Source organism: Diorhabda sublineata, chromosome 7 (genome assembly GCF_026230105.1).
Source record: "Diorhabda sublineata isolate icDioSubl1.1 chromosome 7, icDioSubl1.1, whole genome shotgun sequence".
Classification (NCBI taxonomy): Eukaryota; Metazoa; Arthropoda; class Insecta; order Coleoptera; family Chrysomelidae; genus Diorhabda; species Diorhabda sublineata.
In genome coordinates, this window is record NC_079480.1 from 31,502,479 (window position 1) to 31,523,527 (window position 21,049).

Sequence of the window (21,049 nt, forward strand, 5' to 3'; positions counted from 1 at the left end):
CTAATATTGTTCAAAATATTAAAAATCAAAACGAGAACAGCTGCTATGAAGAAAAACAACAAAAGTCCATTAATATCGAAAAAGATATTAATTATGAACATATAACTGAAAAATTGAATGAAACAAGTATTAATATTATAGAAGGAAGTGAAGATAAAAAATCCAATGTCCCAAATACTTCAGAAGAAATTAACCACACAGAGGTTCCTTGTACTGTAGAAGATTCCTTAATAAATGAAATCGTAGAGAAATGTAAACCAAGTACTCATGTTGTGGAAGAAAGTACAGTAAAAGAGAAGATATTCACAAATAATGACCATCTTTCTGAAGATTTAGATATTGAAATAACTACTAGAAAAATTAATGATCCATGTACAGATATAGTAAAAAATATAGATAAAATCGAAAATATCATGAATAGTAACAATATTTCTGAAGAGTCCACTAATGTTGCTCCGGAATGTTTGAAAATCGAAACTGTAACCCAAAAGTCAAGTCAGACCTCTATAGAAAATATGCAGAAAAGTGGAGATCATAAAACGGATCTCAGCTTAATTCCCGGAGAAGTTAAACACAGCGAGGATTGTTATAATGAAAACAAAGAACATTTACAAAATGTTCCACCCAAAGAATCTACCGTTATACATATACCAATTGATACTGGCATGATGGATGAACGAGTATGTCAAGAAACAAAAGTAGAAAATGAAGAAGCATCTGATGTTCAACAAAATTTACAAAAAGAATTTGGAAAAGAACTACTTAATGATGATCAGGATATTTATAGCACCAATAAATCAACTGATGATATGCCCAAATCTGTAACAGAAGAAGCCATCAAATTTTGTACAGAAACCAATAATATTGAATCAACAGTTGTACCTTTGAAACGAACAGACGAGATTAAACAGATCGATATTAAAGACAATAACTTGATTGAAAAAACAAAAAATTTATTAATGGAAATGGAAAATATACCTATCAAGAAATTCTATGGTTCAATCGCTCAAAATAACTTGAAGAAACACGATATGGTCGAAGAAGAAATTAATAAATCCCGTGGAGAACTGTCTGATATGAAATACAGTAAAAAAGAGGAAATTAAGAAAGCTGGAAATAAAGTAAAAAGGAAAAGTTTGAGACTTAGAAATAAGAAAAAGTCCTTATTAGATGTCTCAAAGAAGGAGTCGAACTTATTTTCATTTTATAAAACCAAAAATGGTACACAATTACCTTTTAGTCTTCAAAATAAAAATAATGAAAAGATTGTAACAGTTAATAATGATGAGTCAATTGATGCTCTACCATTTTCACAAGAAAATCAGAGCAAAACAAATACTATTGATCGAGAAGATGGAAATAAAGAAATTGAGAATAAAGCAATAGTAGAATCGCATAAATCTGAAGATGCATGTCAAGAGAGTAATATAAGTTCTGGAATTGGAAATGAGATTGTAGAGTTGCATAAATATGGTATCATAGATAAAGATTTTAATACTATAGATAAAGATGATGATGATTCTGGAATTGAGAATAGAAAAACGGCTTTGGAAATTACAGAGCTGCATAAATTTGGTGCTACACAAGAAGAGAGCGAAATAAATTCTGAAATTGGAAATGAAAAAACAGCTATGGATTCTATAGTGATGCCTAGTTCTAAAATTATACATCAAGATTGTAACATAAATACTATTATAGACCAAGAAAGTGCCAATTCTGGAATCGGTGACGAAGAAACTGTTCTTGAAACTGGAGTTGTAAATGAAGAAAAGGTTCTTGGTACCGCAATGTCTCCTAAACCCGATAAGGTACATCAAGATTGTAATATAAATACAATAGAGCAAGAAGGTACCAATTCTGAAATTGAAAAAGAAGAAATGGTTCTTGGGTGTGCAGAATACCTTAAATCTGACGTTATACATCATGAGAGTGATATACATTCTGGAATTGTATATGAAGAAACGGTTCTTGAGAATATAAAGTCCCCTAGATCTGAAATTATATATCAAGATTGTGATACAACGACTATAGATCGCGAAGATCCCAATTCTAGATTTAAAGATGAAGAAATGGTTCTTGAGAGAACAGATGCTCAAAAATCTGGTGTTACACATCAAGATATAAACATTGGAAATGAAGAAATGGTTCTTGATACTATAATAACGCCTAGAACTGAAAACATACAACAAGATTGTAATATAAATACTATTATTGATCAAGAAGGTACCAATTCTGGAATTGATGACAAAGAAATGGTTCTCGAAACTATAGATAGTGTTCTTGATACTACAATCTCGTCTAGATCCGAGAATATTCTTCAAGATTGTAATATAAATACAGTAGATCAAGAAGGTTCCAATTCTGGAATTGATGATAAAGAAATGGTTTTTGAAACTATAGATTTACATAAATCTGATTTTACACATGAAGAGACTAATATGAATTCTGGAATTGTTAATGAAGAAAATGTTCTTGGTACTACAATGTCATGTACATCAGAGAAGATACTTCAAGATTATAATATAAATAAAGTAGATCAAGTAGGTTCCAATTCTGGAATTGATGACAAAGAAATGGTTCTCCAAACTTTAAAGTCACATAAATCTGATGTTACACATGAAGAGACTAATATGATTTCTGGGATTATTAATGAAGAAAAGGTCCTCGATACTATAATATCGTCTACATCAGAGAAGGTACTTCAAAATTATACTATAAATAGAGTAGATCAAGAAGGTTCCATTTCTGGAATTGATGACAAAGAAATGGTTCTCGAAACTATACAGTCACATAAATCTGATGTTACACATGAAGAGACTAATATGATTTCTGGGATTATTAATAAAGAAAAGGTCCTTGATACTATAATGTCTACATCAGAGAAGGTACTTCAAAATTATACTATAAATAGAGTAGATCAAGAAGGTTCTAATTCTGGAATTGATAACAAAGAAATGGTTTTTGAAACTATAGAGTCACATCAATCTGATTTTACAAATAAAGAGAATAATATAAATTCTGGGATTCTTAATGAAGAAATGGTTCTTGATACTACAATGTCGTCTATATCAGAGAAGATCATTCAAGATTATAATATAAATAAAGTAGATCAAGTAGGTTCCAATTCTGGAATTGATGACAAAGAAATGGTTCTCCAAACTATAAAGTCACATCAATCTGATTTTACACATGGAGAGAGTAATAAAAATTCTGGAACTGGATATGAAGAAATGACTCTTGAGTCCCTTAGATCTGAAATTATACATCAAGATTACAATATAAATATTATAGAGCAAGAAGATATCAATTCTAGACTTGTTGATACAAAAACTACAGATGCCATTTCTGAACTTAAGAACAAAGAAATTATTGTTGATTCAGTAATGTCACAGAAATTTGCAAACACCCATGAAGAGTGTAATATGAAGACTGAAAATCAAGAGAGTGTCAATTTTGTATTTGGAAATAAAGAAATAGTTACTGAGAGTATAGAGTTACAAAACCAAGAAGATGATGGCAGTTCGGATATTGAAAATGAAATTTTTCCTCGGGGTGTAGAATTAGAAAAATCTGAAAGTACATATCAAGAGTTGAACATTACTGATACCACCAATGTAATTGCAGAAGTGATTGTAGAATCAAGTAAATTGGAAAATGAAAACCAAGTATTACATACCATCAACGAAAATCTTTCAATCAGAGAAGAAACAATTGAGGAATTATATGTTCATGCAACAGAAAATCTTGAAACAACAGAAACAGTCGACACATCGAAAGTATTACTTCCAGTTTCATCAAATAAGTTTGAATCAAAAGAAAATGATTCAGAATCATTGACAGATACAAGTATAGAAACATCCAAATGCAATAATGAAATTATAATTAAAGAAAGGGAAGAATATACAATCGACAATAATGAGGAATTACCAGATTTACTAATATCGGGAGTTACAGTTTCAGAAAACTACCAAAGTGAAGAAAACAAAATTGACGATATAAAATTAAAAACAATAAATGCAGAAGTATTGAAAGATACAGTTATACCTTGTCCAAAAGAAGAAAACTTATCTGAAAATGATCAGGATCACTCGATTCGAGAAAAAAATAACGATTCATCTTTAGCAATAGGTCCATTTCCACAAGATGCTAATACTAACAATAATAAGGAATTAGAACATGTAAATGTTGATTTGGAAGAAATAAAATATACATCTGTGATGGCACATCAGAAAAGTGATGAAAGCAAAGAAGATGAAACTAAAAACGTACAAGAAACTTCACCAATATTGATAGATACAAACTTTACAATGGATCAAAATGAAGAAAACGCAATCATCAATAAAGAAATAATTGATAAAGAAAATTCTGTGAACCAAATGGAGCTCGAAGAATGTGATAACATTGTGGAGATCCAGAGTACGAAGGGAGTTACAGAACAAACGTCAATAGTATTAGAGAACAAAGGAATGGGTGATAAAGCAGAACTTGAAGTGCCAGCGACAAGTCTCGAATACAGTTTGTCACAGGAAGTTATAAACTACAATGATGAACTATTAAAAAAGATAACTGTCAACAAATTTGATTTAACAGATTATTATAAAAATTCAGTTACTTCTCAAAATAATAAAGTTCAAGAGGGATCATATATAACAACCCCTACTACCACTATAGCATCATTGAATTCTGATTTAAAAATTCATGAAAACGACAAGGTGAAAGCAGAAATCTTCAAAGATAACAACGAGTATTTTTGCAGTACAGATAAAAATATTGGGTTCGAAGGAACTTGTAGAAAGTTGCACAACGACAACAATAGTTCAGTTCTTGAAACGCCAGATTTGGAAAGAATTCTTGTACCATTTTTAAATAATCAAGATTTTTCTCCTGCCGAGTTTAAAAACAGCATTGATGATCCTAGCGTTAAACAAAAAATTCGCACAGTTGTCGTCGATGAAAACCTCCACAAACCCGGAACTTCAAGACAGGACACCTTAGTTCATGATGAATCCAAAGAAGTACATCCTGCAGAATTGGAAAAGATTCAAAATGACCCACAACAAAATTTACAAAATCCAGGTAATTTTTTACTATTTAGTTCTCTTAGCAAATGGAAGAGAGATGAAAAATTTCTAAACTACTCTACATTGTGTTGTATTATTGTAGTGTTCCTTTTGCATAAAATCTCAGATAATTTGACTCATTTAAGTGTAACTCATTCATTCTACGCCCCATTTAATTTTGCTCAACTCAGATGAGATTAGATATTTAATTTCTCCCTTACCGATGCAGCACCAACTTTTGTTTTACTAAAATAACTCAGATCAGTTATTTGACGAATGATTGAAAAGTTTTAGGTTATATCTACTTATTTTTTTATTAGTAACTATTTTCTTTTACTCTTGTATTGACTAGTGCATTTTGGGTTAGGTTAGAATACAATGAACTGAATAAGACACCATATCAAAATGAGAATAGGAACGGATAGCTATGAATGTGGTATTATTAAGTTTGTATGACTTTCATTTCACAGATCTCATGATTATAAGGAATCCATCCTGGAGGAATCGGCGCAATTTTGCGATTCTCTTCTTTTACAACTAATCTTTTTTTAATCGGAATCATTATCAAAAAATAACCTTATAAATTCAAAAAGATTCTATAGGCGGTTATACAGCGGGTGTTATATCATACACAATCAAATTAAAATTAAATAAAATGAAGTTCAAGTTTATGGTAACTTTTATATTTATGGTATAATGGAGAAAACATTCTATAATTAATCTTTCTAGAATCTTGTGCATGTCTTCACTGAAATATCAATACAATTATTAATTTGTTTCAGATAGTACAAGAAAAACGAACCCAACTTTATGTTATCCAGATACCTGTTCCTCGATGAAAATCCTGATCCTGATTACTCCTTGCCTTTGTTTTGTAAATCATTTTCTATAATAAAATGATGTTAACAGATTTTATTTAGCTACTTAATTTTGCTAATTGTGGCTTGGTAAATTTAAGTTGATTATGATTAATAATTGGAATATGGAATCAAAATGTGCAGGGAAAAAAATATACTCATATACCTCTATATAGGCAAAAGCAGTCATGAAAGAAACCAAAATTCCTAGAAGATTTTGAATGTTCCTTATCTAGACAACTTATTGAAGTCTAAGGTGTATTTAAGAGGAAATCGAGTGCGAGGAATGTTCATCAAAAAATTGGTCCTCACTGTTTCATGCAAGACTCTAGAGGTTAGGTTTCCTAGCTCCGGAAGGATTTTATCAAACGACCGGATTAAACAGGTAGAAGATAATATTGATATAGAGTTACCTCCTAGAGGTGAAATTGGACATCTGTATGATACCGCACCACCTCAGCTAGCAAACTTGTAGAAACTGGCTTTCGGACTTAAATCTTATTATAATTTTTGGAGAAAGAATGAAAGAATAAAAGAATGAGTGAATAATCTCATTGTTTAGAGTGTGAGGAATTTTTATCAAAAAATTGTTCCTCAATGTTTCAGGAAAGACTCTTGAGTTTGAGTTTTCAAGTTTTGGGAGGATTTTATCAGATCACAACCTCCTTCGCTTTTCAACCGACCAGATTCAACAGGTAGAAGGTGATATCAATTTAGAGTTATCTCCTAGAAGAGAAATTGGAGATAATCTTTATGCAGGATAAAACAGGGGTACACTGATCCTTATTAGGGGCTAGTGAACTTTTAGAAATCGAAAGTGGAAACTTGCCTTCGGACCTAAGTCCTTTTGGAAACTTTTGAAGAAAGATTATTGATATTCAAAATATGATATAATTCATTCAGATTCATCAGCAAATTGGAACAACATATCCCAAGCAAATATTGATAATAAGGGCTAGAGGTGACAGTATGGATTTCGGAAGATACTAATTTTCTCGTTTTTTTTTGTTTCTCACTACAATTTATTTTGTTGAAAAACGGAAAACATCAAGTTTAGTTTTGTTAATATGTCAATTGTTTAAGTTGTACATAACTTTTATTGAATTTTTTTGTAAAAGTCGAATTTTGTTTAAATATTTATAATAAAATGGCCTTAAAATGCCAGGTCACTTTGGGTCAAAAAAAGTACTATTTTCGTTAAGCCTTATTTGCTATACTACTCACTTTTAAGTTTACTTAACCTAACGTAACCATCTGTTAACGCAACATATAATTATTCGTTTTTTGGTCAAAGATAATGTAAAAACCGCGAAAATTACTCGAGCAATTCGGGGATGAATGCATCTCAAAGACTCAAGTATATGAATGGTGTTCCGCTTTCCGAAAAGTGATGCTAAACTTGCCCCAGAACAATTGTTCTCGGTTACCGCAAAATTTCAGCCAGATGTGTGCAAAGATTTCTGAATTTTGAGCAGAAATTGGGAAGTTAGCGCGCGTCTCCTGTAGCAGTACGAGGCTTGGGTAAACTACTAAATTCTGGATAGTAAACACGCGTCTATGGAGTAGAAGCACGCCAGTTAAATCGAAGGCTACACTGTCAGCGAGGAAGGGGTTGTGTACCTGGAGGAGTAACTGCAGTTGATTTTCTCACTGAACAACGAATTGTGAACGCGCACTATTATAGTAACCACCAAAAAACATGGTAAAACCAGTCTAGAAACACTGTAAGACCCTCCTTATGCGACTATTATTTATTTGGTCTTTTGAAAGAGGCACTTGGCGGACTGTGATTCGGTGGCAATGCGGGGATAGAAACCTACGAGCGCAGCAAGCCTAAATATTTTTACGAAAAAGGTATTCGAAAGCTTCAGAAGAGGTGGTAAAAGTGTGACGAGACTATCTGGAAAAATTGTAAAAAATTTAAGCTTTGTAACTTGATAATACAAATTTTTTATAGCAAAATTCGGGTTTATATTTGAGAACAATCCTCGTATGTCATGTTTGATAAATATTTAAAGCGGACACATGATCTTCTAAAATCTCTTATTGATGTTTTTTACACTTTTCTTTATTTCTATCATGAATTAAATATTCTTATACACCTTATCCTATACTCTGTTTCTAAATTAAAATGTTATGTACAATTTTGTGCTCCTTGCATTTTACAATTTCATTTTCTAGTATATAAACTTGTGGAGGTATGTTATTTAATGCATAATAATTTTTACTCATGTTTATTTATTCTATATAAGTGTTTATTCTAGCTATGATAGAAGAAATTATGGAGCATCGATTACCTTTCGAAAACCAATTCTACTTACCTCCTGCAAATCAACTTTCTGGCAGTTCCCAAATGAAAATATCAGACGGCACTAATGACCACAATTATTATTCAAATTATACAAGTAAGTTTCTAGTTTTTATTACAATTAATTTCTCAAAATAATTTTTTATTTATTATACCGTGTATCTTACTTACTACAAGATCCAATGTTATGGATCTCTGAGTAAAATAGCTCCTTTGAAAAATAAAATTTACCCCAAAATATATTTGAAACTTGGTGATGTTTAATAAGATGCCAAATTAGGTTTGAATATAAAAAAAACTAATAACGAATCGAGATTTATTCTCCTCAGATTTTATCCAGTTCGCCAAGACTACAGAGAGCTCTTCTTAACACAGTTTCGTTAACTATTAGCAGTCTTTTTGCTTTTAACACGAAACCGTAGAAAACCGAGGAAGATTAATATTTGCTCTTCTGAATAGGGCTAAGAGATCTACTAACTGAATTCCGTTTTAAAAGTGCTTGCGGATTTGTTGTTTTGGTTGTCTACCTCGCAGGAAAATAATCAAATTTTATGTATTTAAATAAAAATCAACAACTTACTTAATTTATTTTTAACCTAACACTAAACTATTCATTATCCACCATGCACTAAAACTTATTACTAAACATTTATTTTGACTTACTAATATACCTCAAACTTTGACTTATCACTCCATAATATTTTCTCCTACTCTTCATGCGTCCAATTTTTATGTACGCTCTGCAATCTCTTATTTTGATGTTTTAAAGGAAGTATCTTCACTAACCAAAAAGGCCAGCTTCTCTCAATCTACTTTTCACTGTAGAAATTGTTGTGTATTATTACGTTAAAGGATAACGCTTACGTCTTATGTGGACTCCGGAGATATAAATAAAAAGATACCTTAATTGAGAATACAGGGTGGAAAATGAATGGAATCTTCTGGATCACTGGTTTCATAATTACACTAAATACAATTTCTATCTACATTACTTCTATGATTACCTGAGACTAATAGTAAACAATTCACGTTTAAGTATACATATATTATATATATTTACATCAATTCCTAAATGTTTGACAATATTATGAACGTAATGTTGTTTTTTATCAACCTTATCCTCGCGTCGGTCCAATTAAGTTCAGATTGGGTTTTAATGACCTTAATAACCACCACAAAATAGTCAAAGGTAGATCCCTAGATTCATTGATCTGAGCTGCTATCTATGGGCTCGTGAGTCGTCGATCACGTTTACTGATCAATACAATACGTCTATCTTCAGCAGTTGTGGTTTTTCGATGCTGCCCTTAACGTTTTCTATCGACAAAGCATATTTTTTCACGCTGTAGTCCAGGTATTTTTAATTCGGCGGAGATGGTACGGTTAGTTTGGCCTAAACTATGAATAATTGCCATTAATGCAAAAGTGAGAACCGATAGTTCCTTGGTTTTAACCATTTTAAAACTTTCAGGTCAGAATTTTCGAGAACGAAAATAGTTCGTATACGAACTTGACAAAAAGGTACTTTGGTCCTAAAAGAATGATTCATAGCACGTTATTGCGTCTCACGGGGCGAACTGGGACTAAACTAAAATCATAAACACTGAGGAAATAAGTCGCAGTTGAAAAATAATAAACAAATCAGCCGGTACTGGCAAGTTGTAACGTGTCGCTCTCATATAAAGGACAATATCAACGTGCGTTAGTATAAAGTAAACAACACTATTATTTTTTGTTTGTAAGACATCGTTTCGACCTCCAAGCGTGATTCGTACCATCAAATCAAATAACTCCGCTTCCAGACAAACTCTTCTGATCCTGTGGGTCAATAATATACGGTCCGTCGCCGCAGAATCCAGAAAGAAACTTCTTTATCCGCCCCTTCGGCTACTAGCAACAGCGTACAATGACCTCCCTGAAATCTACCTTGATAATAACCACACACTCTATATTGTTTGTCGGTGTTGCAGGTTTTCTTAGGTTTTCCTGCAACCTGGTGAATCGGTTCCCCAGCCAAATGGCCAACGATAGGGAATAACGCATCCAGAAGAGCTGTTTTTACTTGCAAGCTCTCTTTTCGTTTCAATCTATACAAAAATCCTAAATGTCTGATTTTCCTCCTCCAGAAAAGTTAGCAAACACAACCCTAGCCCTGCAGAGGAGCAAATTTTGTTTATCCTTCCAAATTCGATCCAATGAATCTTTCTTTCTTCGCTTGACAATATGAAAGGAAAATTTGTTGAATAGTATCACCTTGAAATTTAATGAATAAATTATGGGGTGGACCAAACCTTTTGACCTTTAGTGTATATTATTTACAACTCGTATTATGTGTAACATTAAATTAACAATTTCTTTGCTTAGGTGATCCAGTGATGAGTATCGCTGAGGACGGAGGGGAAATGTCGTTAACAGCGAAAGAATTTACGAATGTTATTCTGAATTTCGGTAATGAAAATGAATTCTTAGATTTCACTTCATCTCTTATGGATTTGGATCTTGCGGATGAAAATGCATCAAGACGAGAATCAGAACCGTTTCAATCGTGGGATAATGAACCGAAAGTGATTGTCGAATACAACAATCAATCTAATGATACTCCAATAGTTATAAGAGGATATATTAATGATTGTACAGGTTCCGAACCTTGGGGTCAACAAAACAGTGGAAAAAACCAACAATCATTTCACGATGAATTATTTAATCAGCAGAGTGGTCATGCTAATCCTATTTTGGCGGAAGAAATTACAATCTCAGCTTCAGAATCTTTAGACGCGAATATTAAAATGCCTGATGCAAATTTGAAATTTTACGACATGTTAAATATAACACCAGAAACTGTTTCTATCGATAAAAAAGAACAATATCAGGTTCAAATGGACAACACTAGTGAAACACCTCTTTGTCTCGCTGAAAAATCTAGTTCTGATACCGGAAATTCACGTTCAAGTGAAGGTACTGGCAAATCGAAAAAAGTAGTACAACAATTGGCTTTATACAAAAAAATTAAAGAGAAACAATCTACTCAAAGTCATATGAAACGAAACAACGTCGAAATTCCGAGTAGAAAATGTAATAGGACATGTCCTAGAAAGTGGACGAAAATGTCTTCTTCCCCTCCGACGAAAGCGAATGAAGTACTGAAATCGAATGAATCAGAAAAACTTTCAGAAGATTATCAAAACAAACAAGTAATCAACACCATTTCTACAATTGGTGTTCCTGTATTAAAGCCTTCTGGTAAGTTTTATCAAAGTTATTTTAAATTGGTTATTATTTCAATGATCACTGAACATCGATTGTATTAAAAACAAAATTTCTAAGTTAACTTTATAATTGGAGATGACTTTATTGTTTTTCAAAATATTCTCCCAATCATTGGGTGCCAAATAAGGACTGTACAGGCAGATGAGTGCTCGCATTGTCGTGGAGAATAATTCGATATCTGCGATTGGTTTTCCTGATTCTTTCCAACACTTCTGGCGTACGTTGCTCTAATGTAACGGTGGCGACATGTCCAGTTAATTCAAAAAACAGGAGACAGTTTGCTTTCTTGAGCTAGCAACTTTTGTTTAATCTGGCTCGTCTTGAAAGACCCATTCTTTTGACTTTTGAAGATCTAACCACCCTCATTTTTCCATGAATTTCTGAAATTTTCTCAATTTCAAATTTTTGGAAATTCTCTGTATGGTGAGAACACAATAAATTTTCCTCTCACAGAACTGGGATGTGACTTAATATTCTTGAAATTTAGCCCATTCTATAAAAAAAATTTTCAACCATTTGGTTGTGGACAATTCTAAAAGTCTCGAGTGGTAACTTGCATTATCCATCACTATTATACAGTTCTGATGAAAAAAAAATATCATTTGTTCGAACTATTTTTATAAAACGTCAATAATCATGTCCTCATAGTGTAGATATCGGTACGAGTAGATTCAAAAGTTAATAAAACACCTTTTACAAAACCGTTTGACCTGATAAACCTAAAATCGTATTTTCGATAAAATTTGTTTTCAACTAATATTGGCAAATGCGCAGGGCTTTTGACCAGTCCAAACCTTTTTCTATTGCTCTATACAGCTTATGGTTAAACAAGACCAATAAAAGCTCGACAACTTGTATTGGCTCAGGTACAATTATGATTTTTTTTTAATATTAAGATTATTGTATAATATTCAAAATGGCCTTATAAAGTTTTGGATTAGTAAGTAGGTTTTATCACTCTCTCGTAGATAAAAATAAACTATAATAATCAAAATATTCAAATTAACGTTTACTTTACTTCTAGATGGGATCTAATTTGTTCAGAGAATTTCGGATAAAAATTCTATTATCCCTAATCGTGCCCCCATCCAATGACAGCATTCTAAACATCGTTTGAGATCTTTGCAATTCGAGGCTTATATGGGTGTTATAAAAAATTTTATTAACAAACACATTGTGTATAGTTGTATTTAAGTTTAATAAAAATTAACATGTACGTGATATACCCAACTTTACTGCATATCTCCACTCTTAATGTTTTTTCCATTATTATTCACCCACAATGTACCTCTAAAAGATCTGTACAAAATTTGCACTTATATTTAACAATTGCCCCAACCCAGTGTTTTTTTTTTAAATATGGATACTTACAATCCATAAGTAGTTTCAAATCCATTTATCTTATCTTAAAATGCTGAAACATCTGAAAATATTAATTCGGTCCGATCATTGCATAAAAATTCATTTTTTATTATGTTTTCAAAAAAAATCACATATTCAAGGTAGGCTGAAACAAATGTACAAATAATTATTTTATATTTTACTATTAAATCATATACAAATTTTTAATTTTGTTTCCATATTTTTCAGACTTGAAAGAAGTTGAATCGCCCTCTACACTTCTAACAAATGGTACAATCAGCAAATATCCAATTGAAAAAGATAAAGTGACTAAACCAACTAACTCTGTTGCCAATAAAACTAAACATGAAACATCTAAACCCATCATATTATCGGATCACAGAGAAAAGGATAAACACGAATCAAAAAATCTAGTCACTGCACATAAAGATGAGGACATAAAAAGCGATATTTGTATAAAGCGAGTTTGTATAAACAACACTTCATTAGAAAGAGATATTTCTACAAAGACCAAAAATATCAATGGCTCAAAAATTGATCATGCAAATAAACGTAATCATCTTAAAAAGCTACAGATGGCCATTATCCAACCAGATACTAAAACGCCGTCTAAACCTACACAAGATACTAAATCCAGTTCAAAAGCTCTACCAGAAACTACCGCGCCATCAAAACACACCCAAGCAACTAAATCGTCGTATAAAGCTATACAAGAAACTGAAGCACCATCTAAGGAATCGATAAAATCCGTAATTTATCCGATTATACCAAAAACTACAGTTCACCGTTCTCAAGACAAACCAACAACAATTGCCAAACATGATCCGTATCTTCAAAACGCCGAAACCTCCTTAAGGGATAAGAATCACGGGACAACCTCAACAGTTCAGTTACATAGAACTCAAGAGCGTTTACGAGAAAGTGTCTCAAAAAAATCATACGAAAGATCTTCCGATCAATTGTATAATAGAGTTTCTTCAGTTAGCCCCAACAGCTCGGGACGTTCTTCTCGAGATAGGTCTTCTAGAGGCGGATCAGAAACTTCTTCATTTGGTTGCGACGATAATGAGGTAAGAAATAAATAATTATGTAACTTAATTACTCTAACAGTAGTTACATTAGTTGTATAGCTTGGAAGTTATTTGGCTTTGGTTTCCCAATACTGAATTCCCCTCTTTCTTAGGTCGTTCATCACAATATTTTTCTTGGTTTCCTTTTGTTTCTTGTTTCTTCTTGTTCTATGCTTCTAAAACCTGGTATTCTCTGTATATGACCTAGCCATTCTATTCTTTTGGATATTATTATTTTTTCTAGCTCTGCTTCTTCAAATAAATTCTGTATTTAGTTATTTGTTCTTTGCAGCCACGATTTTTCCCTTTTTTACCCCTTAGTACCTTCCTGAGTATTTTCAATTACCATATATATAGCTTTCTCACTCTACTCACTCACTCACTACTGGTTTTTTTATTGTTCAGTATAGATGTAGCTTCGCTTTTCTGTAGATTTTCTTGATAATTATTATCCCATCAGTACTCATTGCTTTTTCTTCATACAGTTGTATTAAAAAACTTCCCATTGCTCATTTGCTTTGCGGTGTTGTCATTATCATAAACTTCAATTTATCTTCGTGGACTTGTAAATTTTCTATTTCTGCAGTTTCTATGGAGGCTCTGCAAAAAAGGTTCTCTCTATTTTAATCCTGTGCTGGTCTGGAAAAAAATTGATATTCTTTGATTTGTCTTTACCTTGTCATTTTGGTAGGACTTGTTAGCTTTTTTGGAATGGTAAATCTGTGAAAACTGAATAAATTGGTAGACCATAGTCACACTTTATTCTTTGCGTTTGCCTCAGAGTGAAAATATTGTCTGTGACTGATCTTCCAAATATCAACCTGCTTTGATAGTCTCCGATAAAGTTTTTCTCCATATTTTCTCAACCTTTTTTCTATGGTCTTAGTCATTATTTGATAGACTATCTAGTAGTTTCTGTATTAATTTTTTTCCCTTTCTTGCGTATTGGTACCACCGATCTCTTGAATGATAAACCTCAAGTATTCAAAATAGAATATAATTACCACTTATTTGTTGTTTGATTATATCTTCAATCGTGACTGTAATTATTTTTTTTTAATTGCAGGTGACACTCAATATCTATGACGCAGTCAAACAGAGAAAAAGGGCAGTTACTAAAAGAGATTCTTCAGTAGAAAACAAATCTCGTTGCGATTATAAAACCAGAAGAAATAAAAGAAAAAAAAGTCCCGATGGTTATCAAGCATCGAAAAAGTCTAAAACCCCGAGCAGTGCCGAAGACAATGAAATCCAGGAAAGAATTCCTACTACTGATCTTAAAGAAATGAGAGTAACTTCTAGTACACAGTACACAGCGCACCCTACAGCATCAGGGAACCAAAATAATTTCAGCAGCAGTTACCCCGTTAACAGGACATCAAGAGACAATAATCGGGATAGGGACAAAAGGAACGCTGTGGAGTCCAGTAGTAAATCGAAGAGTCAAAAGACATATAGGAGTACTGAAGATGTTTTTGACCGTTTACTTAGTCAGGGAAATACGAATCCTTTCTTCAATAATCCTCATCAAGCAACTTCAAGTAAGCAAACTTGTTAATTGAAACAATAATCCTCATCAAGCAACTTCAAGTTAAATTTGTTTGAAATCAATCCATAAAAGTACCTTCATCATTTAAAATAATAAATTAATAACCAACAAAGAAAGTAGGGACAGTCTTTGGACGTCTTTCCAGTATGTAACACACATATACAGGTTATAGAAACTTTTTGAAATGTTATTAAAAATTATGAATGTGAAAAAAAAAACAAGGAAATATATTGAGACTGAATTGAAGAAGAACCGGTGACGTCACTTGTCTACTGCGCATCTTGTTATTGTCACGAACCTTCTATTATTCTAATAACCTTGCTAACAAGTCCGCTATGCAAACTATTTTTTATATCATATAAAAGAGGTCAATTCCCAGCATATTGAAAACTTGCTCGGGTTCAACCAATACCAAAAAAAAAAGAAACGCCCAGTCATTGCCAAAGTCATGGAGAAAGTCGTTAACCAGCTAATATTAAGTCTGCTAACATTATCAGCGACCATCAATCAGCTTTCATAAACATAGATCAACCGGGGATCTTCTGGCCTATGTCACCAACGTATGGATTGAAGCTATAGGGAAATATGGGAAATCCAGATTAATCGCAATGGAAATATCGAAGGTTTTTGACAGAGTTTGGTATGACAACCTCCTAAATAAATTAAGATCGTACGGTTTCTCGTCCTCATTTATCGACTGGCTTGGTAGCTTTCCCAAAAACCGATACATCCATGTCGCTATCAATAAACACACCTCGGAAAGATTTGAGGTCCAAGCTGGTGTTCATCAGGGATACATCTTGTTACCTTCTCTCTTTCTCCTATACATCAACTATGAAACCAAAAAACTAAATCGCCAAATCCCTGACGGGATCATCTAATACCGATTGTGTAAGCAGGTCATGTTGAGAAACTGAATCACCCGAATTGTCTACATCATTAGTGACTCAATGTAAGCAACAGGTTTTAGAGGTGAAGGAGCATTGGGATACTGAATTGTATACTCACTTTTGCTCGAAAACCCGACGGTGGAAGTAACAGTCTGTAAAATGACAGCGAGGTTCACACCCAACCAAGGGCGCAGCAAATGTCATTAGTTTACAGGTATCATTGAGTCATTTGGTCAAACTACTGTAACGAGTCATACATAAAACTGATGGAGTCCAACTCCTGATAGCCAATTTGGCAATCAAAGTAAAATTGGCTTTGAAATACGCACCAGTTTAAAGACTAACTAGTTAAACACTGCTCCATATTTGATATGTACTTATTTTAACAATAATTTTTTCAATAAAATTACAACAATTTTTATAAATATTTTAGGTAACTCCAAGTCGGACCGCCCCGATCAATATTCATACAAACGATGTATCGATCGATCGGTTAATGACTCGAATTACAGCAATAAACGAAGACTAGAAGATCAAAGTAGCATTAGAAAAAATGATAGAGGTGTAAGGCCAGAATCTTCACAAAGAAATCCTAATTATCGATCCAATATGGAATCTAATCGATCGCAGTTAGGACAACGGCCATCTACCGATTATTATCACAAGTATACGCCTACATATCCCTCTAGGGACAGAGAAGACATTTATTCTCCCAGGAAATCCAGCAGTAGTAGACAATCGCAGCAGCTATCCAGTTATGGATCAAGGTACGTGATTCTCCACATCTAAAATATGAGCCGTGCATACATATAGAAAAAATATATATTTTTTTTCATACTGTATCCTTGTACTTTACAGTACTCAAAAATTCTCCTAATCCCAATTAAATGATAAGACAATAATGAAAGGAGCTATTTTTCAGTAAAATTTTCAAATCTAACATTTCATATTTTGATATAATATTGATTTTAATTCAAAACCGAAAACAATATGGAAAAATCATATTACGATATAAGTCCGTAAAGTTATTATTACGGTACTCTATTAGATATTCTTGACTCGGCTCCTTCGTCGCCTCGTCCATAAGCGTGTATCTCGTACCGTACTAAATCACTTCACGGACTTATAACGTAAATAAATATTATAGTTTCTAATAAATTTATTTTTCATTATTTAGCAATTCCAACGTTTCGAATTTGTATCGTCGGAGTGACTCACATCAAAAAACACCTAATACTTCACTTTATACCGCTAAATGCAATCAACTCTCCGATGAAAAGAAGAATGAATTGTTGGAAGATCTCAGAAACGTGGTACAAATGCAGTTGAATAAAAGCAGCAAAAGTAACAATTCTGAAGCTGATTGGTACCAGGGAATTGAACCACTTCTTTCTGAAAACCTCCATGGTAAATATTTATTTTGATTTTGAAATAGTAATCAGAATATGGCATTTCATTCCATCACACAAGCTATCATTGAGTTTCATAAAGACATACATTTTGTATACTTGAATTATTGGGGTTTCTTTAAAATGCTTCCCTTTGTATGTTTGACACTCTTGTCACTATCATTATTTTGTCTTGTTTTGAACTCCCCTGTTTCTTAATTCCGGAGAATTAATGGGCACTATATATTTTTATAATTAAGTATTCAGTAAAATTATATGTACATACGGAGTTAGAAGTTTGATAAAGGTTGTAATAACTTTTAAATTATAATAGAGAAAAATCTGAATAAAAAGCCATAACTACGTTTTAGACGGTATACAAAATGATATAGGGCAGCGCACAATCAATTTATATCCAAAACCCCCAAAATTAAAGAAAAAATTTTTGCATTCTCGGTCATTAGACTAAATAATCAAACAAATTATATATTTACACCAAGAAATAGTTAATTATGTAACAAGTGTGTAAGGTAGCCTTTTTTCGAAGAATGTGAATATTGTCTTCAATCACATGAGTCGAAAAAAAACCTTTACACACAAATTGCATACAATATTTTTTCTACTACGGAAAATTTTATGAGAATACAGAAGTTAATAATAATTTTCTTTACACCCTAGTGCGTAAAGTAATTTTTTTAAAGAAAAACTATAACGCTTTTATAATTCTTAATAAAACAAATTAACAGATTAAATAATATTTTGATTATTTCAATCAAGATTAAAACAAATTAACAAAACAACAGACGAATCCAATTAACAATACTGATATTAAAAGTGAGATTTGTGCAGTTATTAAATTTTAATTCTTGAGTTTGTGGATAGATTCAAAAACTACAGTAGTATTGCTAATGTTAGCTATTCCACAAGATAAAGAATTGTCAGTAACGAGCGTAGATGTAGTAGAAGAACTGTATCTTCAAATATGTTTTGAAAGATTTTTACAAGAATTAAACACAAATCATATTTACAACTATAACAGTTAGTATATATAGTATATATTGATATTCTATATCCTATATAATTTTTGTTCCAAATGATCCACCAGTGCATTTAATTTACCATGCATATATTTAATAATTATTATACTGCACACAGACACAATTTTAATATCTCATTCAACTGATATCGAATTTTTGTTTATATTACAACAAAATTTTATTTCTACAACCCTTTATGAAAACATTTTGTTTAATTTGTATTCGCATTCATTTTCCGTCTTCGTGTTCATACTGTTTTGTCGATTTTGAATTATTAATAAACTCTATGATTAAATTGATTTTTTTACATTCATCAAAATGAAATTTTAAAAATACCTGATGAGATTTAAAAACAATTTATACCTAGTTGTCTGGTTTCATTAGTCCGACATGTTTTTCCTTAATTGTTTAGATTTGTCTGTTTGCACTGAAACCTTTGTTCAAATTACGATACAAAAGAGGTTATAGAAAAAGTTTAGTGTTTCACTTGTTGTAAACATTTTCTCATTTATTTGTGATGGTTTTGTTATTAAAAACGATAGAAACATTTTGTATTGTTACAGGGTTCAACAAGAGGGAATAGTACTGTATGGGAGTAAAGTTGTATAATTTGTATTTATATTATTATAGTTTAAGATTAAGTACTGTAAATATGTTGATAGTGTGTACAAAGAACGCCTTTAGGGCATTTTTTGCGAAAATTGCCGTTAGTAATCATGTAATTAATAATTTTTTAAAAAACCGTTATTAACTTTTTTTTGTAAAATTTATATATAAATCCACCATATATATATTATGTCGTCGTTTTAATTACTTTATTATTCAAGAATATTTAATATGTACCTATTTATTTTTCCTAGATTTAAAGATCAGATTAATATTAATTAGGATAAGCTAGATTGTAAAAACTTTTTTCGTGATTTTATAGACAAATTTACAAATTGTGTATATACGATGTTGACTATGATTAAAAAAGCAAGTGATAGAGATGTTTTTATTTATTATTACTAGTTCAGGGAACTATTATCACATATTGGTTTCACCTATTTTTCCCATCCATTCGTCTCATGACCTACTTTCCATCAAAGCTCTTATCCCGATAACAACCATCCGCATAGTTTTGTTCAAATTAATATAGTGAATTGTTGAAACACAAATACTAATTTGAGAACAAATTACTAAACATTTTATGTTCGTTTTATCTATCTATTATAGTTTGTTTAAAAAACAAATGTAAACACCTGAAATATGGCACACCAAGAACATATTACTCATTAAAATTCAAATGAGAGAATCAAATTTGAAAGGAGTGTGACCAAAATGTTACACTGCAATGTCTGTCCAAAACAGGCCAGTGTCCAATCACTAGTCATAATAAGCTTAATTGCCTGTTAATAATAATAAAATATACATCTATTCAACAGCACATCTTACATAGAACTGACTTGTTTTTTAAAAGTTTATTTGTAAAAACACTATTTAGCTACAGCATGTTGATAAGTGTTGGAGATTTTGTAAGTGTCGCAAAATTTTCCAAAGTCGAATAGTGAGGAGAGTATGTGAAGCAGTGGCCGATTGAGCCAGACATATATAAAAATGCCTCAAAATATGCATGAAATATCTTTGGAATTATCGAATAATCCTTGGACGAATAAAAAAAGGTCTACAGTTACGTTTGGTCCTTGGACATAAATGGATGAAAGTTGTTTCTCAAAAAGGAAATACGGCGCAAGAAAAGTATGTTCTTAGCAGTTTGCGATTGGTGAAATATGCTGCGAATATAAACAGTTTTTTTGTAGTTCCAGTAGAAATGTACCTTGACAAGTGGTCGGCGTATAAAGGAATTAACGTAATAACTGGTCGGTACTATACTCATCTCAATGTTAATCAGAAAACTTTGTTCACCCAAGTACTGGTGCGCATATGCAGTACATTGAATCACTGTGGGTGGCAGAAAAACGCTGCAACAAAAAAAGAGTACGGGACAAGCAGGATTCCTACTAATGCTACTTGATGTGGAAGCAAAGGAATAGAAAAACTGACCTTATTGATAAAATATTTAGAGATATAACATCCTATTGGTCACCAGAATAGAAATATACCATTCATCTAAAACGGTTTCGGTTATGTTCCATATTCTATCATTAAAATGTGTTTCTGTTGTTGCACTACACAAATTGGATTATTATTTGGGTTTGATTAAGCAGCCTTTAGAACTCATTCTATTCGTCTTGTTTACTAAGTGTGTGTTCCCCTTAGTG

The 21,049-nt window shown here is 32.1% G+C and overlaps 2 protein-coding genes across 2 annotated transcripts in view; both read left to right on the forward strand.

The window, feature by feature from the left end:
- Positions 1-2,544, forward strand: part of LOC130447127 (uncharacterized) — an 18,770-nt gene extending 16,226 nt beyond the window's left edge. The window contains exons 10-11 of the mRNA XM_056783784.1: positions 128-2,468; positions 2,536-2,544. Of these exons, the coding sequence (XP_056639762.1) occupies positions 128-2,468; positions 2,536-2,544 (2,350 nt within the window). The remainder of the gene's footprint in view (positions 1-127; positions 2,469-2,535) is intronic.
- On the forward strand, positions 2,544-19,773 carry LOC130446637 (uncharacterized). The gene is made up of 8 exons (XM_056783004.1): positions 2,544-5,076; positions 8,182-8,322; positions 10,590-11,465; positions 13,083-13,924; positions 14,991-15,465; positions 16,797-17,130; positions 17,541-17,770; positions 19,352-19,773. Exons 1-8 carry the CDS (start codon positions 2,574-2,576, stop codon positions 19,369-19,371), a joined length of 5,421 nt encoding a protein of 1,806 aa, XP_056638982.1. The 5' UTR covers positions 2,544-2,573; the 3' UTR covers positions 19,372-19,773.
- Positions 19,774-21,049: the final 1,276 nt, after the last annotated feature.

Excerpts from the sequence above, each read along its gene's own strand:
- LOC130446637 (XM_056783004.1), top strand. The coding sequence starts at position 2,574 with ATGGTTCTCCAAACTTTAAAGTCACATAAATCTGATGTTACACATGAA. Across the intron at positions 13,925-14,990 it reads TTGGTTGCGACGATAATGAG|GTGACACTCAATATCTATGA; the intron begins GTAAGAAATAAA and ends TTTTAATTGCAG. Across the intron at positions 17,771-19,351 it reads TCTTTCTGAAAACCTCCATG|GGTTCAACAAGAGGGAATAG; the intron begins GTAAATATTTAT and ends GTATTGTTACAG.